The sequence below is a fragment of the Oncorhynchus mykiss genome, chromosome 5 (genome assembly GCF_013265735.2).
Source record: "Oncorhynchus mykiss isolate Arlee chromosome 5, USDA_OmykA_1.1, whole genome shotgun sequence".
In the NCBI taxonomy this organism is placed as follows: Eukaryota; Metazoa; Chordata; class Actinopteri; order Salmoniformes; family Salmonidae; genus Oncorhynchus; species Oncorhynchus mykiss.
In genome coordinates, this window is record NC_048569.1 from 80,282,216 (window position 1) to 80,309,921 (window position 27,706).

General features: G+C 41.1%; 2 protein-coding genes and 1 long non-coding RNA gene across 6 annotated transcripts; all 3 read right to left on the reverse strand.

Annotated features, from left to right (window-relative positions):
* Positions 1–302: 302 nt before the first annotated feature.
* On the reverse strand, positions 303–26,539 carry LOC118964724. The gene is made up of 7 exons (XM_036979064.1): positions 26,426–26,539; positions 22,981–23,038; positions 22,589–22,736; positions 1,567–1,603; positions 1,051–1,334; positions 466–802; positions 303–311 (listed from the first exon to the last, which is right to left on the reverse strand). Exons 1-7 carry the CDS (start codon positions 26,537–26,539, stop codon positions 303–305), a joined length of 987 nt encoding a protein of 328 aa, XP_036834959.1.
* On the reverse strand, positions 5,872–19,805 carry LOC118936654. 4 transcript variants are annotated; one of them, XM_036978503.1, is made up of 5 exons: positions 18,143–19,803; positions 17,878–17,953; positions 17,482–17,614; positions 16,522–16,558; positions 5,872–6,337 (listed from the first exon to the last, which is right to left on the reverse strand). In XM_036978503.1, the coding sequence occupies exons 1-5, from the start codon at positions 19,655–19,657 to the stop codon at positions 6,068–6,070; spliced, it is 2,031 nt and encodes a 676-aa protein (XP_036834398.1). In that variant the 5' UTR covers positions 19,658–19,803; the 3' UTR covers positions 5,872–6,067. The 4 variants fall into 4 exon arrangements, with proteins under 4 accessions (XP_036834398.1, XP_036834397.1, XP_036834400.1 ...); XM_036978502.1 differs by lacking the exon at positions 5,872–6,337 and having other exon boundaries at positions 16,225–16,558; XM_036978505.1 differs by lacking the exon at positions 5,872–6,337 and having other exon boundaries at positions 16,225–16,558; positions 17,878–19,805.
* LOC118964656 lies at positions 6,358–7,963 on the reverse strand. The gene is made up of 3 exons (XR_005051870.1): positions 7,649–7,963; positions 7,384–7,459; positions 6,358–7,120 (listed from the first exon to the last, which is right to left on the reverse strand). It is a non-coding gene; the product is annotated as an uncharacterized LOC118964656 (long non-coding RNA).
* Positions 26,540–27,706: the final 1,167 nt, after the last annotated feature.

Consider the following 27,706-nt stretch of genomic DNA (forward strand, 5'->3'; position numbering starts at 1 on the left):
CTGCACAATGTCCTTGACATCTTCAACAAAGTTATCAATTATTTGTGATGCCTCAGATTCTACTTTGGTCAGTATGAGCTCAGTGGCCGCAGAATCAAGGATCCTGTCAGATGGGCTAGATGCATTCATCAAGCTTGGAGTGGTACTAAACGAATGAGAAGGTTGAACCATACCAGAGATATCGCTCATTAACCTTCTCACAAGAATTTCACTCACAGCCTTTGAGGCTTTGGTCTTGAACTTCACACTAAACAGAGTGCCAAGATTTTGCATCATTGCTTTGCAAGATGTACATATTATGTTCAGCTCCTCTGGAACAGGAGAGTCTTCAACATCCAGGTGCTCCACTACAAGGTCACTGCCAGATGCCAACATTTTAACTTTCACAGCCACTTCTCGAAAAACCTTAGCCAATTCCGGATCTTCTTTTTCCAATTCAACCACCATCTCTGTGATAACAGTCACCACTTCTTCTGTTGCAGGTGGAATGCACGACTCTAATACAGAGGTAGAGCTCTGGTCCTCTGGGGTGGTGTGATCATCAAAACATTTCTGGACCATGTTGACCATTTGTTCAGCGGCCTGGGTACCAGAAGAAATAGGGGAGGACCGCCCTGAAATGGCTCTGCTGATGGTCGCAGAGAGGGCAGAGTTAAGCTGTTCGACCACCACCTTGATAAGACCAACAGTCAGCTCAGGTGGGCAGGAGGACAGGATATTATGATCAGACAGTTGCTCCTGGACACTTTTGATGATTCTGTCCTCTGTCATTCCCAGGAGGACTTTCACTGAGGTCTGGGAACTTTAAAACGAACAAGCAAAGCATGATAATTCCTGTCTTAACTTGGCAAATCGGTCAAGCGTTGTAATTTTAGTATTCTAAATATCTACATGTCCTTTTGATCGCTTTACATGCTCATTCATTTGAATATGCTCAAAGGCTGATACATTACATTTTGTACTACATCAGATAGAGTAAATTGCATTAGCTAACACTGGGATAGATGATCTTGGTGAAATCCATACATGAAAACCTTGAGGGGAACATACCTCTTAGAAGAGGGTGTTAGGGACCTGAGATGTTGAGCCCCTGTGCCGCCCTTATACATTTTCTTCGCCAGATATCTAACTTCCTGGATGAGCTCCAGTCTTTCCTGATCAAAGGCAGCAAAGGATCTTGCACTGCCACCCCTCTTGGGTGAGTCAGTGTCGTCGTCAGCAAAGTCCTTTACCCCAAGTACGCGGGCCAGGGCTGGCAGCAGGATCTGCAGGGTGCTCTGTGCGATGAAGGTTACAATTGTCTTGCACAATTTGGCAAGCTGTTCCTTCGTCATCTGTTTTGAACAAACAGAACAAAAACAGTCTTTTCAATGGAACTGTGATGTAAAGTATTCTAGATCGAACAGAATGCATTTGATCAACATTGTTATTCTTGTCTGTGACTGAATTCAAAGTTTGATGAAGTCTGACAGAGAACATGAATAACAGAATATGACTTGATGGCTAATCTCTGAATGCAACAGATCATTGACACATCAAAGGTCAAAGGCAGGTAGGGAAACTTACAGGGTTTTTTAGTCCTTTGTAGATCACTTGCCACTGCCTAGACAATTTAAAATAAGTGTTTTAGTTAGTGTTTAGTTCCCACTGCACAATATTTCATAAATGTTGAACATTACAGAAAAACTTTTAACATACTCATCAGTAAGATTGCGCAGGAATGAGATGAGGATTGGGTAGGAGTATTCCATCTCATCCTTGTTGCCTGGGCCGAATGCAGCCTGAACAGCTTTCTTCTCCAGGAGCTCAATTACAGATCCTCTATCCAGGTGTTTATTCCTGGAGACTAAAGATGTGATTGCCGTAGAGGAAGTAGAAACAAAATTAAAGAGAAATCAGACGTTTTATCTCTTAATACTCTGATTTCATTGTTTAAGGGTTTTAGAATAGGCCTATTTTAATAAAGCTATCTATGTGACCTTTCTTACTGATTACAGTAGACTACAGTTTCATTGAAAATGGATAGCACAACCTGCACATCACAGACAGAATAGAGAAACAATGTAGTACTACAGAGGTAAATCTCTGACCTGCATCATTGTCAGTGTCCAGCTTCCTTGACTTCTTGCCACTCCTCTTACTTTTTGCCTAGGATAGAACAGAACAGATTCTAGATCTCAAATGATGGCAGACATGTAACACCAGGGCCCGTATACATAAAGTTCATCAGATAAGGTGTGGGCTCAACCTTGCCCAAATAATTGTATTCATTATGATCTCAAATGCAAAACTGATCCTAGATAAGCACTCCTACTCTGAGACAATTTATGAATAGGCTATGGGCCAGGTCAAAGCAGCTCTTAAAACACGTTTTGAAAACAGCTACTACGTATGTTGTTATCTGAGATATCTATGGTATGGCTGCTATCAGGTACAGAGTGTAACCCAGTAGGCCTATTATGTGCTCTGTCACTACTGCTATCTTACCTTCCTTCCCTTCTTGGCCTCCTCTTTGGGTGTGGCCACCGGTTCTTCCTCAACAACTTCCTTTCCTTCCCTCTGAGGATCACCATCCTCCCTCTGTGCTACCTGAAGGACAGACATTCCAATAAGTAATAATATGTCAATGTCAGAGTAGATCTGTGCAGAGGACATCATAAATAGAGCTACAGCCATATCAGCGCTAAGCTGGTGACTTTATAAAGAATGGTACATTAGCTTTACAATATGTTATAGCTTTTTACAAGAAATATCCGCTTATATTGCTTCACCCTTTTTTACTTTCCCCCAATATTGCATGAAGTAATTTAGCTTACCCTTTCTTCATCCATTCAAGCTATTTTATATCGCAAAAAGCATGTCCTTGTCTGTGTTGGTTACATTCAAGTTGAGTTCAGGTCGAGAGTGAGGACAATATTGCAAGCAGGGACTGTAATTTAGGGCTACATGCTACGTCATGGAACGTTAGACCTTTATGACATCACAAATAGTATTTTTAGGAAGAGCGCGGGAAAGGTTACTTGCCCACTCAGTAGGACTAGCTAATATTGACAGAAATTTCCCCGTCAAACGTTTTCGATTGCCTACCCCTACGCCTTCCATCGAACATGGTCCTGCCTTTGCAATATTGTCTCTCTTGTGGGTTTACTTACGTATGACATGTAGGCTTACTGTGTCGGATCAAGTTGATTGATCTGTCCTAGTCAGCCTTAGGTTGAACCCAAAATCTGCTGGGAAATATTTGTTAATAATATTCATTTCAATGTCGTTTTATTCTTTGATTTAGTCCCAATCCAATCCTATTGTTGGCTGCCAATCCCCACCAAATATGTCATTGTAGGACATACTGTAGCGGGAGAAAGTGAGAGCTGCAACGCGGACGCGTTCGGTGGCTCCTTCAGTGCAGAGGCAAGCGCGTATGCCAGTGCCACTAAAGCCCGGGCTTGTGAGGCAGTAGTCTACAACGCTGACAGGCAACACCTTGTCATTTTATTAACTCACTAGAATTACATTGTCTTCTTCATTCATTTCGATTGCACTTCCTTTCGTGGTGAAATTAGTTTAGATTACTATTAACTTTAATCTACAGAGTTTAAGTGTTTATGTTGCCCACGTCATCATGTGATGCTGTGAGCAAACAATTTATGCCCAGCCTTCCTAGATAGGCCTGGCCTGCATAACACTATGAATCTGGGAAAACATAACACTTAAAAAAAAAAAAGTTTTACAGTGCAAAAATAGCGTAGGCCTACTTGTGTACTATTCAAATCCACACTAAAGCCACACCTCTTCACACAGACGTACCCAGATTATGTTGTTTTAGCTTTAACCTCTGTTAAATTCACTTCCCTGGTTAATCTGTCATCATGTTTCGTGTTCTCCATGGTTAATCTCTCTATGTTTAGTGCACTTTAATATAGCCTGTTTACTTATTTGAATGTTTGATTATATTGCTTTTTATCCTGCAGATTTTTTTGTGGATTTAAATTGACTTTGGGTGTCTTGAAAATCACTTAAAATAGCACTGTTGTTCTAATCGTCAGATCGCAGGTATTCTGATCTTCACTGTCCATGGTGCTGAATCTGGCTGGGTAGATTAGTTTGAATTTTTTTTTTTACCTTTATTTAACCAGGCAAGTCAGTTAAGAACAAATTCTTATTTTCAATGACGGCCTGGGAACAGTGGGTTAACTGCCTGTTCAGGGGCAGAACGACAGATTTGTACCTTGTCAGCTCGGGGGTTTGAACTCGCAACCTTCCGGTTACTAGTCCAACGCTCTAACCACTAGGCTACCCTGTCGCCCCGAATGCCGAAAACTTGTTTGCCTACATTTAAAGGCCCTGTGAAGTCAAAATAATTGTATTTCATATTGTACAACAGCTGATGAAACTAACACTGTAAATGTGTTTTACAAAAATGTGATCGGGGTTGCTTCCTGATAGTTCTGGTTGAAAATACGGAGCATGTTCCTCTGCCCAGGCCTTGCTGACACTTGCCAGATCTTACACTGCCTGGATAGGTATTTTGTGTGTCAGCTAACCACATCATATGTTATAGCAATCTGTCAGTCGATGACACAATGGATGACTTGGCACACAACCATTGGTTGATGCATGCAACACCTGAGCAGGGACACATTCTTTTCACAGCACTTCAATGCAAAGTAATTTTCGTAGAAGGTTTGGAGAGCAATTTCACTAACCCTAACCCTTTTCCTAACCTTAACCTCAGTTTCCTAACCTGCTACGAAAAATTCACTTCGATATTGAAGTGCCATGAAAAGAGAGTTTCTCACATCTATACAGCACCTTCTAATCAGCAGGTTTGCATGGGCGAGAGTTTTGGCTTTCCATGGCGACATCACCATGTGTAAATTGGTTTATAGACCAACGACAAAGAGAGTGCCAATAACAGCTAGTTTTAATTTCCCCTCCACAATGACCACTCCCAGACAGTCCTAGCAAAATTATTGCTTGAGAAAGTTTTTTTTGCAAAAAATACATTTTTGACCATTTTCATCGTAATCTATTACAGTAAGGTACTTAATTGTTACCCAGAAATGATTTGATATTGATATAAAAACGTCTGCTTTGGGCCTTAAAAAGATATGTGCACTACATACTCAGAAATCACATATATTGACATTTTAGAATGTATTTTATCAAGAAAGTAAGTTATACATGTCTTTTTTAATCTTACTCTTAGTTGCAAATAATTATTTTGGCTGTGGTTCATTTGATTTTCAGCACAACCCTGTTTGATAACGTATAGTATTATAGTGACTTCTTGTGGTAAAATGTCAAACTCACAACTAAACTCATTAAAATGGAGGTTTTCTTTACCCTGTCTTATCAAACAGTGCAACATTTGACTGATGAAATAGCATTCTTCTAAAATTCTTACACTTCTAGATGCAAAATACAAGTCACTATTCCAATACTGTTTGATTCTGCCATTTTTGAAATACATTTAACTTTTCAGTTAAAAACCCTTTGGATAATATCAACATTAATTACTTAACATCTTAACACATACACACCATGTAAATATCAATAAACAGAGGAACACATGCTACAAATAGTTAGTGACTACCTACCAGTCAATTCAATTAGATTATTCAGAAAAATAACATTGTTATAAGAGACAAATTGCCTTTAGACAACATAAATGACTGCATCTGGACACAGGTCAAAACTACTCTGCCGAGCTCAAGTTACCAGCTATGTATGGTTTCAACACTTACATTTATTGAGTTATTGAAAAGTATCCTACAAACATTGTTCGAATGTGAAAGTGATCAGGTTTTCTGAAACAGGTGTGTTTGTATTGAAGAACCCTGAGATTGTGGACAGTAGGACTTGTGTGGACTTGTGTGAACAGGTGTGAACAGACTGAAGATAATGATGTTTTCCTTTCTCTGTCTTTCGAAACTCAGGAACAGTTTGAATGTTTTTTTATTGTAATTTAAACAATGGTATGGATGATTAAGCTGGATCTTTCTCTCTGAATCAGGAGTGCACTTTCATTCTCCCAATTTTTCCAAAAGCCCAATCTGAGCAACCTTTGCTATAAACCCTGTCTTTCCCATTGTTGTTTCAAAAGTGGAAAATGATCAATTCGATAATCACACATAATGGGCATTTCACAGCCAAGACTTTTGATCCTTCCCATCAAGGCCATGTTGGCCAGTTTAACCTTCACCCGTTCCCTCTCTTCCGGAGTCCTCTTGGAGGTGCACTCCACAGTAGAGTCGGTCTCAAAGGAGATGGCTGGGACGTGAGTGAGCAGGTGGCCCCCAGCCTTCTCCTGGGCCATGGGCGTGGGAGTCTGCAGGACCAGCCCGTGCGTCGCAATATTCCCTTTTCTTGCCACACACACACACACACACACACACTCTCTCACTAGGGACAAATGTTTCGGCTCCTTGTCCAGAGAGGTTTGAGCTTTAGAAGAGGATCTGCAGCAAAAGTAGACCTTTACTGCCATCTACAGGTCAAAGGTCAGACTGGCATTCAGTAAAATGTAAACATGGGCGATCCACAGAAAATGGAAATGTGTGTGTTTCTGTTTGAGAAGTTAAACCAGTTAATTCCCTTATAACTGAGTGTCCTGCATCATGTATTATTTTATTGGTTGTAAATTAAATACGGTTTATTTTACAGTACATGTATTTTACACTGAATCATTGATATCTGGTCGAATGTTGGTTGTGGGACATAACTGAAGTACTATGTGTGTGTGTTCAATGAATCACACTGTTTGTGTGTGTGTGGGTGGGGGTGCATGTTCTATACATTATTCAGGACAACATTACTTTGTTTAGCCTACACCGTGACTATGACTGCATAATAAACTAAACTAAATATACTATGTATTTTCTAATCAAATGTGTTAACAGGGCAACACAAAATAAGACAAAGGCCATCAATTCAATGCAAATATTACTGTATTAAAGGAAATTGTTGTATTAAGCTTGCTTTGAAAACCGTTTGAATGGCTTGGATAGGCCTATGGAGATGGTGGAAAACATCCTGATTAGAAGGGGACGTTTGCGAGGCTTCTCCTGTTGAGAGGTGGAGGGAAGACCCTCTGGGAGTCCAAATGTGGCAGGATGTGCCACTATGTTGGGCGACAGAAGAGAGAGAGTTGACATGCACTTTCATTTAGAAATGATGGTATATTGTATTCTTAGTTTCAACTCATTATTACTTTCACAAATAAATGAGAACCAGAATCTTGAGATTTGGAAACTATAAATAATTTTACATAAGAGATTACTATCGATAATATATAATGTACTGTATATAGGGTTTAATATTTTTGCAATAGCAGCTTTGTACACCAATATCTCAAACAGTAAATGTCCTGCTGTATGGACTTACACATGATCTCTTCAGCAGTAGTCTGGTCTTTGGATTCAGAATGGCGGGAATTCTTCTTGTTTCCCATCATGAATGGCTAAAACAAAAACATGTCAAAACAACTGTCACAGCAGAACAATCTCACGGTAATAACGATTACATCTTATACACCAGCACAACAAGATTTATAAATGGTTTTGGAATTAATGGATGGTTTTACATTTTCTCTAAATAACATTGTTTACTCACATTGACACAATTGTTAACTTAAATAAGTGTGATGTACCTTTAAGTTGAATTTCAGTCTGGCAAGCCTTTGTAGGAAAGACAGCTTCCCTCTGGTAGCCTTCACATCTTCAGCCATGAGAAGAGGTTCTGGCCTGGTGGCTTCGAAAGATGTTCTTGAGGCTGCTCTTGATGCCTCGTTACAACTGTGGAGAAGCTCCTTGCTCAATGACTTCACAAGAATCCTATTGAAAGTGGAGTCCTGAGTCGACACGGCCAGTTGGAGTATTTTCTCTGAGCCAAACTCCTTCAACAGATGTTTGTAGACGGTGCTGTATACTTTGTGACTCTTCAGGTTCTTGGGATAAGCTTGGGTCTCAGAGCAGCCTGACCATGCACAGAAGGCAGCTATAACTTTTGGAATCAGGTCTTGTGACGTGCGTGTGACGTCAGTTGGGTACAGATCAGTTTGGGTTTGGATTTTTGACAGAAGTCTCACCACTAACATGCTGATGAGGCCGGTGAAGTCATCATCACCGACTAAGTTAACAGTGGATGGGGTTGAAAGCGAGGCAACATCCGGGCTGGTTGAATTCTGATCACAAACAATGCTCTGAGGTACACCGAAACAACTGATGGTATCCCTTTCCTCAGCATCTATGTTGGCCTCAAAGCCTTGTGCAGCATTGGAGGTCCCACTTGTTGTCATGCTGATGGCGGAGAAAGATGGCAGATGGTAGGACTTACCACTCAGTAGACTGCCTATATCAGTTACAGTTCCGGTTGGAGATGACCCTCTGCCTTGTGCATCAGAAACCACAGAGTCCATGACCTGGCTTACCATTACTTTGGTAAACAGGCTGACTGTGTCACTAAATGCTGATGTAGAAAAAGAACATGAAATCCTATCTTCAGATACGCTAGCCGGCACACTAACTCCCTGAGCCAAACTCATTGAAGCTGTAGAGGGCACAAGGCTAGGAAGCAAGAGGCGCTTCACAGACTCCTCTGCAAAAAGCTGAACCAGCTTGTAAGCTGTGGGCTTCCCCACCGTCTTGTCATTCCTCTTCAGCTCAGTAAGGACTGTATCGGATGCACTCTTTCCAGCCGCCACTGTCAGAACCAGAGGGGTCAAGTTGCTCTCAGAAATGATGCGGTTGACTTGGTGAGTAAGATCACGTGAGAGAGCACCAATCCTACCCTGAGATATGAGCTCCTCCAGTCTTGCTATTGCAGCTGTTAGATCAGGGTGGAATGCAACCTCCCCTTCTTCCTCTGGATGTACCTCCTTTATGATGGTATCCACTATTGCAGACATGCTTTCCCTGGCATCACACACCAATGTTTTTGGCTTAGTAGATTTGCCCATGTCGATGACTGAGCATCTCACAATGGGCTGAGTAATACTCTCTGGTAAATCAGAAGAGATGGGAGTGCCAGGGAGTGAAAATTCCCACTCTGACTTCTTTGATCTGGCAGATGAGGATGACAACGAGGAGGAAGAACGCTGTGGCGCTTGATAGATCAGTTCCTCACCACATTCACTGCTTACCCTTTCAACATCCTTCAGCATCATTCCAACCACATTCTCTATTTGTGAAAGCGCAGTCACCGTTTGGTCAGATTTTGACAGCTCTTTCTGAATTAAAACCAGAATATGGCTGAGGGTCTTTTTGGCTTGAGCCGTTGTTGCTTTGACTTGATTTTGCCATGTAAAATAATTCCTCATCTTTGTCAGCACATTGTGGTAAATAGTCTTTGCAGTTGTCCAGATCTTCTTCTCAGATACTTCCAAACCAGACTGTGAGCCTTTGGGTGTGGCCTCAGTGTACTCTGAGGTTTTCTCATCACTCTGTTGAAGCATAGAGTCTGCCTGCCATAGAGTAGTAGAAGACTCTGTGGGTGGGAAAAGGCTCTTCATGTCATTTGTAATTGATCCAACGATTTCAAAAGCAGTTATATCTGTATGCCTTAAGGAAATTGTTGATTTTGCTGGCAACATCTGAGAATCTGTCTGGCTGGAACTGACTTTGCTGGGAAAGCTACTGACTGATTTGATCAGTATTTTTCGCACTTCGTTGGTAGCGTTCATCTGGAACTCCTCACTGGAGAGTTTCTCAATGACTGAGGCTGGAGTATCTCTTAATCCTTCCAACCATGAAGAACCAGACACAGGCATGTCTTCTAGATAAGACATGACACTGTCCAAAAAGCCACAGACTTCAAGGGAGTTGTAAGAGGAACCCTCTGCAACAGATGATGTGCATTCCAAATCTGCCACCTCTGACCTATACATGGTCACAATCTGGGACAAGACCTCTTTGGTGCAGGGCACCATGTTGGAATCACAGAGAGACAGTAATGGTTGAGAGTTCTCACTTTGGCATTTACGGAGAGAACCAAGTCCTGTTGAGTTGACCACTTGCAGTATTGCCTCACTCTTACTGGTTTCAGGTTGCTCTGGTGTTTTCTCTCCTACAGAGTCAGTTGAATCACATCCATCAGATAAAGAAGATGAACTACGTTCTGATATAGGGGATTCACTCCTACATGGGGAAGGCAAGCTCAGGATTGAAACAGGCAGATCACTGGAGTCAGTATGCTCCAGAAGCACAGCACTGGAGTCAGCTTTTTCCATAAGTTCTTCCCCTTGGACTGGAGCTCCACCCATTCTGAGGTACAATGTCTCCAGCTTTGCCTGAAGTCTCTCGCAGAGTCTACGAGCTGCATGGAAGGGTTTCCGCTTTGTCGTACAGTGTCCCACTTGGGTATCTCTCTGGGTGCTTGTTGGCTGATCTAATTCAGCATACTGCACAATGTCCTTGACATCTTCAACAAAGTTATCAATTATTTGTGATGCCTCAGATTCTACTTTGGTCAGTATGAGCTCAGTGGCCGCAGAATCAAGGATCCTGTCAGATGGGCTAGATGCATTCATCAAGCTTGGAGTGGTACTAAACGAATGAGAAGGTTGAACCATACCAGAGATATCGCTCATTAACCTTCTCACAAGAATTTCACTCACAGCCTTTGAGGCTTTGGTCTTGAACTTCACACTAAACAGAGTGCCAAGATTTTGCATCATTGCTTTGCAAGATGTACATATTATGTTCAGCTCCTCTGGAACAGGAGAGTCTTCAACATCCAGGTGCTCCACTACAAGGTCACTGCCAGATGCCAACATTTTAACTTTCACAGCCACTTCTCGAAAAACCTTAGCCAATTCCGGATCTTCTTTTTCCAATTCAACCACCATCTCTGTGATAACAGTCATCACTTATTCTGTTGCAGGTGGAATGCATGACTCTAATACAGAGGTAGAGCTCTGGTCCTCTGGGGTGGTGTGATCATCAAAACATTTCTGGACCATGTTGACCATTTGTTCAGCGGCCTGGGTACCAGAAGAAATAGGGGAGGACCGCCCTGAAATGGCTCTGCTGATGGTCGCAGAGAGGGCAGAGTTAAGCTGTTCGACCACCACCTTGATAAGACCAACAGTCAGCTCAGGTGGGCAGGAGGACAGGATATTATGATCAGACAGTTGCTCCTGGACACTTTTGATGATTCTGTCCTCTGTCATTCCCAGGAGGACTTTCACTGAGGTCTGGGAACTTTAAAACGAACAAGCAAAGCATGATAATTCCTGTCTTAACTTGGCAAATCGGTCAAGCGTTGTAATTTTAGTATTCTAAATATCTACATGTCCTTTTGATCACTTTACATGCTCATTCATTTGAATATGCTCAAAGGCTGATACATTACCTTTTGTACTACATCAGATAGAGTAAATTGCATTAGCTAACACTGGGATAGATGATCTTGGTGAAATCCATACATGAAAACCTTGAGGGGAACATACCTCTTAGAAGAGGGTGTTAGGGACCTGAGATGTTGAGCCCCTGTGCCGCCCTTATACATTTTCTTCGCCAGATATCTAACTTCCTGGATGAGCTCCAGTCTTTCCTGATCAAAGGCAGCAAAGGATCTTGCACTGCCACCCCTCTTGGGTGAGTCAGTGTCGTCGTCAGCAAAGTCCTTTACCCCAAGTACGCGGGCCAGGGCTGGCAGCAGGATCTTCAGGGTGGTCTGTGCGATGAAGGTTACAATTGTCTTGCACAATTTGGCAAGCTGTTCCTTCGTCATCTGTTTTGAACAAACAGAACAAAAACAGTCTTTTCAATGGAACTGTGATGTAAAGTATTCTAGATCGAACAGAATGCATTTGATCAACATTGTTATTCTTGTCTGTGACTGAATTCAAAGTTTGATGAAGTCTGACAGAGAACATGAATAACAGAATATGACTTGATGGCTAATCTCTGAATTCAACAGATCATTGACACATCAAAGGTCAAAGGCAGGTAGGGAAACTTACAGGGTTTTTTAGTCCTTTGTAGATCACTTGCCACTGCCTAGACAATTTAAAATAAGTGTTTTAGTTAGTGTTTAGTTCCCACTGCACAATATTTCATAAATGTTGAACATTACAGAAAAACTTTTAACATACTCATCAGTAAGATTGCGCAGGAATGAGATGAGGATTGGGTAGGAGTATTCCATCTCATCCTTGTTGCCTGGGCCGAATGCAGCCTGAACAGCTTTCTTCTCCAGGAGCTCAATTACAGATCCTCTATCCAGGTGTTTATTCCTGGAGACTAAAGATGTGATTGCCGTAGAGGAAGTAGAAACAAAATTAAAGAGAAATCAGACGTTTTATCTCTTAATACTCTGATTTCATTGTTTAAGGGTTTTAGAATAGGCCTATTTTAATAAAGCTATCTATGTGACCTTTCTTACTGATTACAGTAGACTACAGTTTCATTGAAAATGGATAGCACAACCTGCACATCACAGACAGAATAGAGAAACAATGTAGTACTACAGAGGTAAATCTCTGACCTGCATCATTGTCAGTGTCCAGCTTCCTTGACTTCTTGCCACTCCTCTTACTTTTTGCCTAGGATAGAACAGAACAGATTCTAGATCTCAAATGATGGCAGACATGTAACACCAGGGCCCGTATACATAAAGTTCATCAGATAAGGTGTGGGCTCAACCTTGCCCAAATAATTGTATTCATTATGATCTCAAATGCAAAACTGATCCTAGATAAGCACTCCTACTCTGAGACAATTTATGAATAGGCTATGGGCCAGGTCAAAGCAGCTCTTAAAACACGTTTTGAAAACAGCTACTACGTATGTTGTTATCTGAGATATCTATGGTATGGCTGCTATCAGGTACAGAGTGTAACCCAGTAGGCCTATTATGTGCTCTGTCACTACTGCTATCTTACCTTCCTTCCCTTCTTGGCCTCCTCTTTGGGTGTGGCCACCGGTTCTTCCTCAACAACTTCCTTTCCTTCCCTCTGAGGATCACCATCCTCCCTCTGTGCTACCTGAAGGACAGACATTCCAATAAGTAATAATATGTCAATGTCAGAGTAGATCTGTGCAGAGGACATCATAAATAGAGCTACAGCCATATCAGCGCTAAGCTGGTGACTTTATAAAGAATGGTACATTAGCTTTACAATATGTTATAGCTTTTTACAAGAAATATCCGCTTATATTGCTTCACCCTTTTTTACTTTCCCCCAATATTGCATGAAGTAATTTAGCTTACCCTTTCTTCATCCATTCAAGCTATTTTATATCGCAAAAAGCATGTCCTTGTCTGTGTTGGTTACATTCAAGTTGAGTTCAGGTCGAGAGTGAGGACAATATTGCAAGCAGGGACTGTAATTTAGGGCTACATGCTACGTCATGGAACGTTAGACCTTTATGACATCACAAATAGTATTTTTAGGAAGAGCGCGGGAAAGGTTACTTGCCCACTCAGTAGGACTAGCTAATATTGACAGAAATTTCCCCGTCAAACGTTTTCGATTGCCTACCCCTACGCCTTCCATCGAACATGGTCCTGCCTTTGCAATATTGTCTCTCTTGTGGGTTTACTTACGTATGACATGTAGGCTTACTGTGTCGGATCAAGTTGATTGATCTGTCCTAGTCAGCCTTAGGTTGAACCCAAAATCTGCTGGGAAATATTTGTTAATAATATTCATTTCAATGTCGTTTTATTCTTTGATTTAGTCCCAATCCAATCCTATTGTTGGCTGCCAATCCCCACCAAATATGTCATTGTAGGACATACTGTAGCGGGAGAAAGTGAGAGCTGCAACGCGGACGCGTTCGGTGGCTCCTTCAGTGCAGAGGCAAGCGCGTATGCCAGTGCCACTAAAGCCCGGGCTTGTGAGGCAGTAGTCTACAACGCTGACAGGCAACACCTTGTCATTTTATTAACTCACTAGAATTACATTGTCTTCTTCATTCATTTCGATTGCACTTCCTTTCGTGGTGAAATTAGTTTAGATTACTATTAACTTTAATCTACAGAGTTTAAGTGTTTATGTTGCCCACGTCATCATGTGATGCTGTGAGCAAACAATTTATGCCCAGCCTTCCTAGATAGGCCTGGCCTGCATAACACTATGAATCTGGGAAAACATAACACTTAAAAAAAAAAAAGTTTTACAGTGCAAAAATAGCGTAGGCCTACTTGTGTACTATTCAAATCCACACTAAAGCCACACCTCTTCACACAGACGTACCCAGATTCTGTTGTTTTAGCTTTAACCTCTGTTAAATTCACTTCCCTGGTTAATCTGTCATCATGTTTCGTGTTCTCCATGGTTAATCTGTCTCTATGTTTAGTGCACTTTAATATAGCCTGTTTACTTATTTGAATGTTTGATTATATTGCTTTTTATCCTGCAGATTTTTTTGTGGATTTAAATTGACTTTGGGTGTCTTGAAAATCACTTAAAATAGCACTGTTGTTCTAATCGTCAGATCGCAGGTATTCTGATCTTCACTGTCCATGGTGCTGAATCTGGCTGGGTAGATTAGTTTGAATGCCGAAAACTTGTTTGCCTACATTTAAAGGCCCTGTGAAGTCAAAATAATTGTATTTCATATTGTACAACAGCTGATGAAACTAACACTGTAAATGTGTTTTACAAAAATGTGATCGGGGTTGCTTCCTGATAGTTCTGGTTGAAAATACGGAGCATGTTCCTCTGCCCAGGCCTTGCTGACACTTGCCAGATCTTACACTGCCTGGATAGGTATTTTGTGTGTCAGCTAACCACATCATATGTTATAGCAATCTGTCAGTCGATGACACAATGGATGACTTGGCACACAACCATTGGTTGATGCATGCAACACCTGAGCAGGGACACATTCTTTTCACAGCACTTCAATGCAAAGTAATTTTCGTAGAAGGTTTGGAGAGCAATTTCACTAACCCTAACCCTTTTCCTAACCTTAACCTCAGTTTCCTAACCTGCTACGAAAAATTCACTTCGATATTGAAGTGCCATGAAAAGAGAGTTTCTCACATCTATACAGCACCTTCTAATCAGCAGGTTTGCATGGGCGAGAGTTTTGGCTTTCCATGGCGACATCACCATGTGTAAATTGGTTTATAGACCAACGACAAAGAGAGTGCCAATAACAGCTAGTTTTAATTTCCCCTCCACAATGACCACTCCCAGACAGTCCTAGCAAAATTATTGCTTGAGAAAGTTTTTTTTGCAAAAAATACATTTTTGACCATTTTCATCGTAATCTATTACAGTAAGGTACTTAATTGTTACCCAGAAATGATTTGATATTGATATAAAAACGTCTGCTTTGGGCCTTAAAAAGATATGTGCACTACATACTCAGAAATCACATATATTGACATTTTAGAATGTATTTTATCAAGAAAGTAAGTTATACATGTCTTTTTTAATCTTACTCTTAGTTGCAAATAATTATTTTGGCTGTGGTTCATTTGATTTTCAGCACAACCCTGTTTGATAACGTATAGTATTATAGTGACTTCTTGTGGTAAAATGTCAAACTCACAACTAAACTCATTAAAATGGAGGTTTTCTTTACCCTGTCTTATCAAACAGTGCAACATTTGACTGATGAAATAGCATTCTTCTAAAATTCTTACACTTCTAGATGCAAAATACAAGTCACTATTCCAATACTTTTTGATTCCGCCATTTTTGAAATACATTTAACTTTTCAGTTAAAAACCCTTTGGATAATATCAACATTAATTACTTAACATCTTAACACATACACACCATGTAAATATCAATAAACAGAGGAACACATGCTACAAATAGTTAGTGACTACCTACCAGTCAATTAAATTAGATTATTCAGAAAAATAACATTGTTATAAGAGACAAATTGCCTTTAGACAACATAAATGACTGCATCTGGACACAGGTCAAAACTACTCTGCCGAGCTCAAGTTACCAGCTATGTATGGTTTCAACACACATTTATTGAGTTATTGAAAAGTATCCTACAAACATTGTTCGAATGTGAAAGTGATCAGGTTTTCTGAAACAGGTGTGTTTGTATTGAAGAACCCTGAGATTGTGGACAGTAGGACTTGTGTGAACAGGTGTGAACAGACTGAAGATAATGATGTTTTCCTTTCTCTGTCTTTCGAAACTCAGGAACAGTTTGAATGTTTTTTTATTGTAATTTAAACAATGGTATGGATGATTAAGCTGGATCTTTCTCTCTGAATCAGGAGTTCACTTTCATTCTCCCAATTTTTCCAAAAGCCCAATCTGAGCAACCTTTGCTATAAACCCTGTCTTTCCCATTGTTGTTTCAAAAGTGGAAAATTATCAATTCGATAATCACACATAATGGGCATTTCACAGCCAAGACTTTTGATCCTTCCCATCAAGGCCATGTTGGCCAGTTTAACCTTCACCCGGTCCCTCTCTTCCGGAGTCCTCTTGGAGGTGCACTCCACAGTAGAGTCGGTCTCAAAGGAGATGGCTGGGACGTGAGTGAGCAGGTGGCCCCCAGCCTTCTCCTGGGCCATGGGCGTGGGAGTCTGCAGGACCAGCCCGTGCGTCGCTTGTTGATGTCGAAGGTAAAAGCTAAGAGGATACACACAAACATTGACCATATAATGTAATGTTGTTACATGTAACTAACTAGCTTGACTTGCCACCGTGTGAAACATGTATGCTACCATATGTTACTAAAAAGAGCTGACAATATTATAAAATGTAATCCAGGAGTTTATGTTTGAATTCTGGTTCTCTCACAACACAAGTCACTCAGAAAAGCATCTGTAGGCAGAAGCATGCTACATGTACATTTGGCATTTGAAAAAACTACAGCTGTGCTATGCTACCGAATGCAAAATGTATCTGTATCATAAAAGTGTAGTGCAATATTCCCTTTTCTTGCCACACACACACACACTCTCTCACTAGGGACAAATGTTTCGGCTCCTTGTCCAGAGAGGTTTGAGCTTTAGAAGAGGATCTGCAGCAAAAGTAGACCTTTACTGCCATCTACAGGTCAAAGGTCAGAATGGCATTCAGTAAAATGTAAGCATGGGCGATCCACAGACAATGGAAATGTGTGTGTTTCTGTTTGAGAAGTTAAACCAGTTAATTCCCTTATAACTGAGTGTCCTGCATCATGTATTATTTTATTGGTTGTAAATTAAATACGGTTTATTTTACAGTACAAGTATTTTACACTGAATCATTGATATCTGGTCGAATGTTGGTTGTGGGACATAACTGAAGTACTATGTGTGTGTGTTCAATGAATCACACTGTTTGTGTGTGTGTGGGTGGGGGTGCATGTTCTATACATTATTCAGGACAACATTACTTTGTTTAGCCTACACCGTGACTACGACTGCATAATAAACTAAACTAAATATACTATGTATTTTCTAATCAAATGTGTTAACAGGGCAACACAAAAGAAGACAAAGGCCATCAATTCAATGCAAATATTACTGTATTAAAGGAAATTGTTGTATTAAGCTTGCTTTGAAAACCGTTTGAATGGCTTGGATAGGCCTATGGAGATGGTGGAAAACATCCTGATTAGAAGGGGACGTTTGCGAGGCTTCTCCTGTTGAGAGGTGGAGGGAAGACCCTCTGGGAGTCCAAATGTGGCAGGATGTGCCACTATGTTGGGCGACAGAAGAGAGAGAGTTGACATGCACTTTCATTTAGAAATGATGGTATATTGTATTCTTAGTTTCAACTCATTATTACTTTCACAAATAAATGAGAACCAGAATCTTGAGATTTGGAAACTATAAATAATTTTACATAAGAGATTACTATCGATAATATATAATGTACTGTATATAGGGTTTAATATTTTTGCAATAGCAGCTTTGTACACCAATATCTCAAACAGTAAATGTCCTGCTGTATGGACTTACACATGATCTCTTCAGCAGTAGTCTGGTCTTTGGATTCAGAATGGCGGGAATTCTTCTTGTTTCCCATCATGAATGGCTAAAACAAAAACATGTCAAAACAACTGTCACAGCAGAACAATCTCACGGTAATAACGATCACATCTTACACACCAGCACAACAAGATTTATAAATGGTTTTGGAATTAATGGATGGTTTTACATTTTCTCTAAATAACATTGTTTACTCACATTGACACAATTGTTAACTTAAATAAGTGTGATGTACCTTTAAGTTGAATTTCAGTCTGGCAAGCCTTTGTAGGAAAGACAGCTTCCCTCTGGTAGCCTTCACATCTTCAGCCATGAGAAGAGCTTCTGGCCTGGTGGCTTCGAAAGATGTTCTTGAGGCTGCTCTTGATGCCTCGTTACAACTGTGGAGAAGCTCCTTGCTCAATGACTTCACAAGAATCCTATTGAAAGTGGAGTCCTGAGTCGACACGGCCAGTTGGAGTATTTTCTCTGAGCCAAACTCCTTCAACAGATGTTTGTAGACGGTGCTGTATACTTTGTGACTCTTCAGGTTATTGGGATAAGCTTGGGTCTCAGAGCAGCCTGACCATGCACAGAAGGCAGCTATAACTTTTGGAATCAGGTCTTGTGACGTGCGTGTGACGTCAGTTGGGTACAGATCAGTTTGGGTTTGTATTTTTGACAGAAGTCTCACCACTAACATGCTGATGAGGCCGGTGAAGTCATCATCACCGACTAAGTTAACAGTGGATGGGGTTGAAAGCGAGGCAACATCCGGGCTGGTTGAATTCTGATCACAAACAATGCTCTGAGGTACACCGAAACAACTGATGGTATCCCTTTCCTCAGCATCTATGTTGGCCTCAAAGCCTTGTGCAGCATTGGAGGTCCCACTTGTTGTCATGCTGATGGCAGAGAAAGATGGCAGAGGGTAGGACTTACCACTCAGTAGACTGCCTATATCAGTTACAGTTCCGGTTGGAGATGACCCTCTGCTTTGTGCATCAGAAACCACAGAGTCCATGACCTGGCTTACCATTACTTTGGTAAACAGGCTGACTGTGTCACTAAATGCTGATGTAGAAAAAGAACATGAAATCCTATCTTCAGATACGCTAGCCGGCACACTAACTCCCTGAGCCAAACTCATTGAAGCTGTAGAGGGCACAAGGCTAGGAAGCAAGAGGCGCTTCACAGACTCCTCTGCAAAAAGCTGAACCAGCTTGTAAGCTGTGGGCTTCCCCACCGTCTTGTCATTCCTCTTCAGCTCAGTAAGGACTGTATCGGATGCACTCTTTCCAGCCGCCACTGTCAGAACCAGAGGGGTCAAGTTGCTCTCAGAAATGATGCGGTTGACTTGGTGAGTAAGATCACGTGAGAGAGCACCAATCCTACCCTGAGATATGAGCTCCTCCAGTCTTGCTATTGCAGCTGTTAGATCAGGGTGGAATGCAACCTCCCCTTCTTCCTCTGGATGTACCTCCTTTATGATGGTATCCACTATTGCAGACATGCTTTCCCTGGCATCACACACCAATGTTTTTGGCTTAGTAGATTTGCCCATGTCGATGACTGAGCATCTCACAATGGGCTGAGTAATACTCTCTGGTAAATCAGAAGAGATGGGAGTGCCAGGGAGTGAAAATTCCCACTCTGACTTCTTTGATCTGGCAGATGAGGATGACAACGAGGAGGAAGAACGCTGTGGCGCTTGATAGATCAGTTCCTCACCACATTCACTGCTTACCCTTTCAACATCCTTCAGCATCATTCCAACCACATTCTCTATTTGTGAAAGCGCAGTCACCGTTTGGTCAGATTTTGACAGCTCTTTCTGAATTGAAACCAGAATATGGCTGAGGGTCTTTTTGGCTTGAGCCGTTGTTGCTTTGACTTGATTTTGCCATGTAAAATAATTCCTCATCTTTGTCTTCACATTGTGGTAAATAGTATTTGCAGTTGTCCAGATCTTCTTCTCAGATACTTCCAAACCAGACTGTGAGCCTTTGGGTGTGGCCTCAGTGTACTCTGAGGTTTTCTCATCACTCTGTTGAAGCATAGAGTCTGCCTGCCATAGAGTAGTAGAAGACTCTGTGGGTGGGAAAAGGCTCTTCATGTCATTTGTAATTGATCCAACGATTTCAAAAGCAGTTATATCTGTATGCCTTAAGGAAATTGTTGATTTTGCTGGCAACATCTGAGAATCTGTCTGGCTGGAACTGACTTTGCTGGGAAAGCTACTGACTGATTTGATCAGTATTTTTCGCACTTCGTTGGTAGCGTTCATCTGGAACTCCTCACTGGAGAGTTTCTCAATGACTGAGGCTGGAGTATCTCTTAATCCTTCCAACCATGAAGAACCAGACACAGGCATGTCTTCTAGATAAGACATGACACTGTCCAAAAAGCCACAGACTTCAAGGGAGTTGTAAGAGGAACCCTCTGCAACAGATGATGTGCATTCCAAATCTGCCACCTCTGACCTATACATGGTCACAATCTGGGACAAGACCTCTTTGGTGCAGGGCACCATGTTGGAATCCCAGAGAGACAGTAATGGTTGAGAGTTCTCACTTTGGCATTTACGGAGAGAACCAAGTCCTGTTGAGTTGACCACTTGCAGTATTGCCTCACTCTTACTGGTTTCAGGTTGCTCTGGTGTTTTCTCTCCTACAGAGTCAGTTGAATCACATCCATCAGATAAAGAAGATGAACTACGTTCTGATATAGGGGATTCACTCCTACATGGGGAAGGCAAGCTCAGGATTGAAACAGGCAGATCACTGGAGTCAGTATGCTCCAGAAGCACAGCACTGGAGTCAGCTTTTTCCATAAGTTCTTCCCCTTGGACTGGAGCTCCACCCATTCTGAGGAACAATGTCTCCAGCTTTGCCTGAAGTCTCTCGCAGAGTCTACGAGCTGCATGGAAGGGTTTCCGCTTTGTCGTACAGTGTCCCACTTGGGTATCTCTCTGGGTGCTTGTTGGCTGATCTAATTCAGCATACTGCACAATGTCCTTGACATCTTCAACAAAGTTATCAATTATTTGTGATGCCTCAGATTCTACTTTGGTCAGTATGAGCTCAGTGGCCGCAGAATCAAGGATCCTGTCAGATGGGCTAGATGCATTCATCAAGCTTGGAGTGGTACTAAACGAATGAGAAGGTTGAACCATACCAGAGATATCGCTCATTAACCTTCTCACAAGAATTTCACTCACAGCCTTTGAGGCTTTGGTCTTGAACTTCACACTAAACAGAGTGCCAAGATTTTGCATCATTGCTTTGCAAGATGTACATATTATGTTCAGCTCCTCTGGAACAGGAGAGTCTTCAACATCCAGGTGCTCCACTACAAGGTCACTGCCAGATGCCAACATTTTAACTTTCACAGCCACTTCTCGAAAAACCTTAGCCAATTCCGGATCTTCTTTTTCCAATTCACCCACCATCTCTGCGATAACAGTCATCACTTCTTCTGTTGCAGGTGGAATGCATGACTCTAATACAGAGGTAGAGCTCTGGTCCTCTGGGGTGGTGTGATCATCAAAACATTTCTGGACCATGTTGACCATTTGTTCAGCGGCCTGGGTACCAGAAGAAATAGGGGAGGACCGCCCTGAAATGGCTCTGCTGATGGTCGCAGAGAGGGCAGAGTTAAGCTGTTCGACCACCACCTTGATAAGACCAACAGTCAGCTCAGGTGGGCAAGAGGACAGGATATTATGATCAGACAGTTGCTCCTGGACACTTTTGATGATTCTGTCCTCTGTCATTCCCAGGAGGACTTTCACTGAGGTCTGGGAACTTTAAAACGAACAAGCAAACCATGATAATTTCTGTCTTAACTTGGCAAATCGGTCAAGCGTTGTAATTTTAGTATTCTAAATATCTACATGTCCTTTTGATCGCTTTACATGCTCATTCATTTGAATATGCTCAAAGGCTGATACATTACATTTTGTACTACATCAGATAGAGTAAATTGCATTGGCTAACACTGGGATAGATGATCTTGGTGAAATCCATACATGAAAACCTTGAGGGGAACATACCTCTTAGAAGAGGGTGTTAGGGACCTGAGATGTTGAGCCCCTGTGCCGCCCTTATACATTTTCTTCGCCAGATATCTAACTTCCTGGATGAGCTCCAGTCTTTCCTGATCAAAGGCAGCAAAGGATCTTGCACTGCCACCCCTCTTGGGTGAGTCAGTGTCGTCGTCAGCAAAGTCCTTTACCCCAAGTACGCGGGCCAGGGCTGGCAGCAGGATCTTCAGGGTGGTCTGTGCGATGAAGGTTACAATTGTCTTGCACAATTTGGCAAGCTGTTCCTTCGTCATCTGTTTTGAACAAACAGAACAAAAACAGTCTTTTCAATGGAACTGTGATGTAAAGTATTCTAGATCGAACAGAATGCATTTGATCAACATTGTTATTCTTGTCTGTGACTGAATTCAAAGTTTGATGAAGTCTGACAGAGAACATGAATAACAGAATATGACTTGATGGCTAATCTCTGAATTCAACAGATCATTGACACATCAAAGGTCAAAGGCAGGTAGGGAAACTTACAGGGTTTTTTAGTCCTTTGTAGATCACTTGCCACTGCCTAGACAATTTAAAATAAGTGTTTTAGTTAGTGTTTAGTTCCCACTGCACAATATTTCATAAATGTTGAACATTACAGAAAAACTTTTAACATACTCATCAGTAAGATTGCGCAGGAATGAGATGAGGATTGGGTAGGAGTATTCCATCTCATCCTTGTTGCCTGGGCCGAATGCAGCCTGAACAGCTTTCTTCTCCAGGAGCTCAATTACAGATCCTCTATCCAGGTGTTTATTCCTAGAGACTAAAGATGTGATTGCCGTAGAGGAAGTAGAAACAAAATTAAAGAGAAATCAGACGTTTTATCTCTTAATACTCTGATTTCATTGTTTAAGGGTTTTAGAATAGGCCTATTTTAATAAAGCTATCTATGTGACCTTTCTTACTGATTACAGTAGACTACAGTTTCATTGAAAATGGATAGCACAACCTGCACATCACAGACAGAATAGAGAAACAATGTAGTACTACAGAGGTAAATCTCTGACCTGCATCATTGTCAGTGTCCAGCTTCCTTGACTTCTTGCCACTCCTCTTACTTTTTGCCTAGGATAGAACAGAACAGATTCTAGATCTCAAATGATGGCAGACATGTAACACCAGGGCCCGTATACATAAAGTTCATCAGATAAGGTGTGGGCTCAACCTTGCCCAAATAATTGTATTCATTATGATCTCAAATGCAAAACTGATCCTAGATAAGCACTCCTACTCTGAGACAATTTATGAATAGGCTATGGGCCAGGTCAAAGCAGCTCTTAAAACACGTTTTGAAAACAGCTACTACGTATGTTGTTATCTGAGATATCTATGGTATGGCTGCTATCAGGTACAGAGTGTAACCCAGTAGGCCTATTATGTGCTCTGTCACTACTGCTATCTTACCTTCCTTCCCTTCTTGGCCTCCTCTTTGGGTGTGGCCACCGGTTCTTCCTCAACAACTTCCTTTCCTTCCCTCTGAGGATCACCATCCTCCCTCTGTGCTACCTGAAGGACAGACATTCCAATAAGTAATAATATGTCAATGTCAGAGTAGATCTGTGCAGAGGACATCATAAATAGAGCTACAGCCATATCAGCGCTAAGCTGGTGACTTTATAAAGAATGGTACATTAGCTGTACAATATGTTATAGCTTTTTACAAGAAATATCCGCTTATATTGCTTCACCCTTTTTTACTTTCCCCCAATATTGCATGAAGTAATTTAGCTTACCCTTTCTTCATCCATTCAAGCTATTTTATATCGCAAAAAGCATGTCCTTGTCTGTGTTGGTTACATTCAAGTTGAGTTCAGGTCGAGAGTGAGGACAATATTGCAAGCAGGGACTGTAATTTAGGGCTACATGCTACGTCATGGAACGTTAGACCTTTATGACATCACAAATAGTATTTTTAGGAAGAGCGCGGGAAAGGTTACTTGCCCACTCAGTAGGACTAGCTAATATTGACAGAAATTTCCCCGTCAAACGTTTTCGATTGCCTACCCCTACGCCTTCCATCGAACATGGTCCTGCCTTTGCAATATTGTCTCTCTTGTGGATTTACTTACGTATGACATGTAGGCTTACTGTGTCGGATCAAGTTGATTGATCTGTCCTAGTCAGCCTTAGGTTGAACCCAAAATCTGCTGGGAAATATTTGTTAATAATATTCATTTCAATGTCGTTTTATTCTTTGATTTAGTCCCAATCCAATCCTATTGTTGGCTGCCAATCCCCACCAAATATGTCATTGTAGGACATACTGTAGCGGGAGAAAGTGAGAGCTGCAACGCGGACGCGTTCGATGGCTCCTTCAGTGCAGAGGCAAGCGCGTATGCCAGTGCCACTAAAGCCCGGGCTTGTGAGGCAGTAATCTACAACGCTGACAGGCAACACCTTGTCATTTTATTAACTCACTAGAATTACATTGTCTTCTTCATTCATTTCGATTGCACTTCCTTTCGTGGTGAAATTAGTTTAGATTACTATTAACTTTAATCTACAGAGTTTAAGTGTTTATGTTGCCCACGTCATCATGTGATGCTGTGAGCAAACAATTTATGCCCAGCCTTCCTAGATAGGCCTGGCCTGCATAACACTATGAATCTGGGAAAACATAACACTTAAAAAAAAAAAAGTTTTACAGTGCAAAAATAGCGTAGGCCTACTTGTGTACTATTCAAATCCACACTAAAGCCACACCTCTTCACACAGACGTACCCAGATTATGTTGTTTTAGCTTTAACCTCTGTTAAATTCACTTCCCTGGTTAATCTGTCATCATGTTTCAAGTTCTCCATGGTTAGTCTGTCTCTATGTTTAGTGCACTTTAATATAGCCTGTTTACTTATTTGAATGTTTGATTATATTGCTTTTTATCCTGCAGATTTTGTTGTGGATTTAAATTGACTTTGGGTGTCTTGAAAATCACTTAAAATAGCACTGTTGTTCTAATCGTCAGATCGCAGGTATTCTGATCTTCACTGTCCATGGTGCTGAATCTGGCTGGGTAGATTAGTTTGAATGCCGAAAACTTGTTTGCCTACATTTAAAGGCCCTGTGAAGTCAAAATAATTGTATTTCATATTGTACAACAGCTGATGAAACTAACACTGTAAATGTGTTTTACAAAAATGTGATCGGGGTTGCTTCCTGATAGTTCTGGTTGAAAATACGGAGCATGTTCCTCTGCCCAGGCCTTGCTGACACTTGCCAGATCTTACACTGCCTGGATAGGTATTTTGTGTATCAGCTAACCACATCATATGTTATAGCAATCTGTCAGTCGATGACACAATGGATGACTTGGCACACAACCATTGGTTGATGCATGCAACACCTGAGCAGGGACACATTCTTTTCACAGCACTTCAATGCAAAGTAATTTTCGTAGAAGGTTTGGAGAGCAATTTCACTAACCCTAACCCTTTTCCTAACCTTAACCTCAGTTTCCTAACCTGCTACGAAAAATTCACTTCGATATTGAAGTGCCATGAAAAGAGAGTTTCTCACATCTATACAGCACCTTCTAATCAGCAGGTTTGCATGGGCGAGAGTTTTGGCTTTCCATGGCGACATCACCATGTGTAAATTGGTTTATAGACCAACGACAAAGAGAGTGCCAATAACAGCTAGTTTTAATTTCCCCTCCACACTGACCACTCCCAGACAGTCCTAGCAAAATTATTGCTTGAGAAAGTTTTTTTTGCAAAAAATACATTTTTGACCATTTTCATCGTAATCTATTACAGTAAGGTACTTAATTGTTACCCAGAAATGATTTGATATTGATATAAAAACGTCTGCTTTGGGCCTTAAAAAGATATGTGCACTACATACTCAGAAATCACATATATTGACATTTTAGAATGTATTTTATCAAGAAAGTAAGTTATACATGTCTTTTTTAATCTTACTCTTAGTTGCAAATAATTAATTTGGCTGTGGTTCATTTGATTTTCAGCACAACCCTGTTTGATAACGTATAGTATTATAGTGACTTCTTGTGGTAAAATGTCAAACTCACAACTAAACTCATTAAAGTGATGTGATGTGATGTGAAAGTGATCAGGTTTTCTGAAACAGGTGTGTTTGTATTGAAGAACCCTGAGATTGTGGACAGTAGGACTTGTGTGAACAGACTGAAGATAATGATGTTTTCCTTTCTCTGTCTTTCGAAACTCAGGAACAGTTTGAATGTTTTTTTATTGTAATTTAAACAATGGTATGGATGATTAAGCTGGATCTTTCTCTCTGAATCAGGAGTGCACTTTCATTCTCCCAATTTTTCCAAAAGCCCAATCTGAGCAACCTTTGCTATAAACCCTGTCTTTCCCATTGTTGTTTCAAAAGTGGAAAATTATCAATTCGATAATCACACATAATGGGCATTTCACAGCCAAGACTTTTGATCCTTCCCATCAAGGCCATGTTGGCCAGTTTAACCTTCACCCGTTCCCTCTCTTCCGGAGTCCTCTTGGAGGTGCACTCCACAGTAGAGTCGGTCTCAAAGGAGATGGCTGGGACGTGAGTGAGCAGGTGGCCCCCAGCCTTCTCCTGGGCCATGGGCGTGGGAGTCTGCAGGACCAGCCCGTGCGTCGCAATATTCCCTTTTCTTGCCACACACACACACACACACACACACTCTCTCACTAGGGACAAATGTTTCGGCTCCTTGTCCAGAGAGGTTTGAGCTTTAGAAGAGGATCTGCAGCAAAAGTAGACCTTTACTGCCATCTACAGGTCAAAGGTCAGACTGACATTCAGTAAAATGTAAACATGGGCGATCCACAGAAAATGGAAATGTGTGTGTTTCTGTTTGAGAAGTTAAACCAGTTAATTCCCTTATAACTGAGTGTCCTGCATCATGTATTATTTTATTGGTTGTAAATTAAATACGGTTTATTTTACAGTACATGTGTTTTACACTGAATCATTGATATCTGGTCGAATGTTGGTTGTGGGACATAACTGAAGTACTATGTGTGTGTGTTCAATGAATCACACTGTTTGTGTGTGTGTGGGTGGGGGTGCATGTTCTATACATTATTCAGGACAACATTACTTTGTTTAGCCTACACCGTGACTATGACTGCATAATAAACTAAACTAAATATACTATGTATTTTCTAATCAAATGTGTTAACAGGGCAACACAAAAGAAGACAAAGGCCATCAATTCAATGCAAATATTACTGTATTAAAGGAAATTGTTGTATTAAGCTTGCTTTGAAAACCGTTTGAATGGCTTGGATAGGCCTATGGAGATGGTGGAAAACATCCTGATTAGAAGGGGACGTTTGCGAGGCTTCTCCTGTTGAGAGGTGGAGGGAAGACCCTCTGGGAGTCCAAATGTGGCAGGATGTGCCACTATGTTGGGCGACAGAAGAGAGAGAGTTGACATGCACTTTCATTTAGAAATGATGGTATATTGTATTCTTAGTTTCAACTCATTATTACTTTCACAAATAAATGAGAACCAGAATCTTGAGATTTGGAAACTATAAATAATTGTACATAAGAGATTACTATCGATAATATATAATGTACTGTATATAGGGTTTAATATTTTTGCAATAGCAGCTTTGTACACCAATATCTCAAACAGTAAATGTCCTGCTGTATGGACTTACACATGATCTCTTCAGCAGTAGTCTGGTCTTTGGATTCAGAATGGCGGGAATTCTTCTTGTTTCCCATCATGAATGGCTAAAACAAAAACATGTCAAAACA

Bases quoted from the DNA above. Each gene is read 5' to 3' on its own strand.
- LOC118936654 (XM_036978503.1), bottom strand. From the start codon at position 19,657: ATGATGCTGAAGGATGTTGAAAGGGTAAGCAGTGAATGTGGTGAGGAA. The intron at 17,954-18,142 runs GTACATCACACT...TTTTTGTTTTAG, and splicing joins GACTGAAATTCAACTTAAAG to CCATTCATGATGGGAAACAA. The intron at 17,615-17,877 runs GTAAGTCCATAC...CGCCCAACATAG, and splicing joins TACTGCTGAAGAGATCATGT to TGGCACATCCTGCCACATTT.
- LOC118964724 (XM_036979064.1), bottom strand. From the start codon at position 26,539: ATGGCCCAGGAGAAGGCTGGGGGCCACCTGCTCACTCACGTCCCAGCC. The intron at 1,335-1,566 runs GTAAGTTTCCCT...TGTTCAAAACAG, and splicing joins ACAAAGGACTAAAAAACCCT to ATGACGAAGGAACAGCTTGC. The intron at 803-1,050 runs GTATGTTCCCCT...TTCGTTTTAAAG, and splicing joins CTAACACCCTCTTCTAAGAG to TTCCCAGACCTCAGTGAAAG.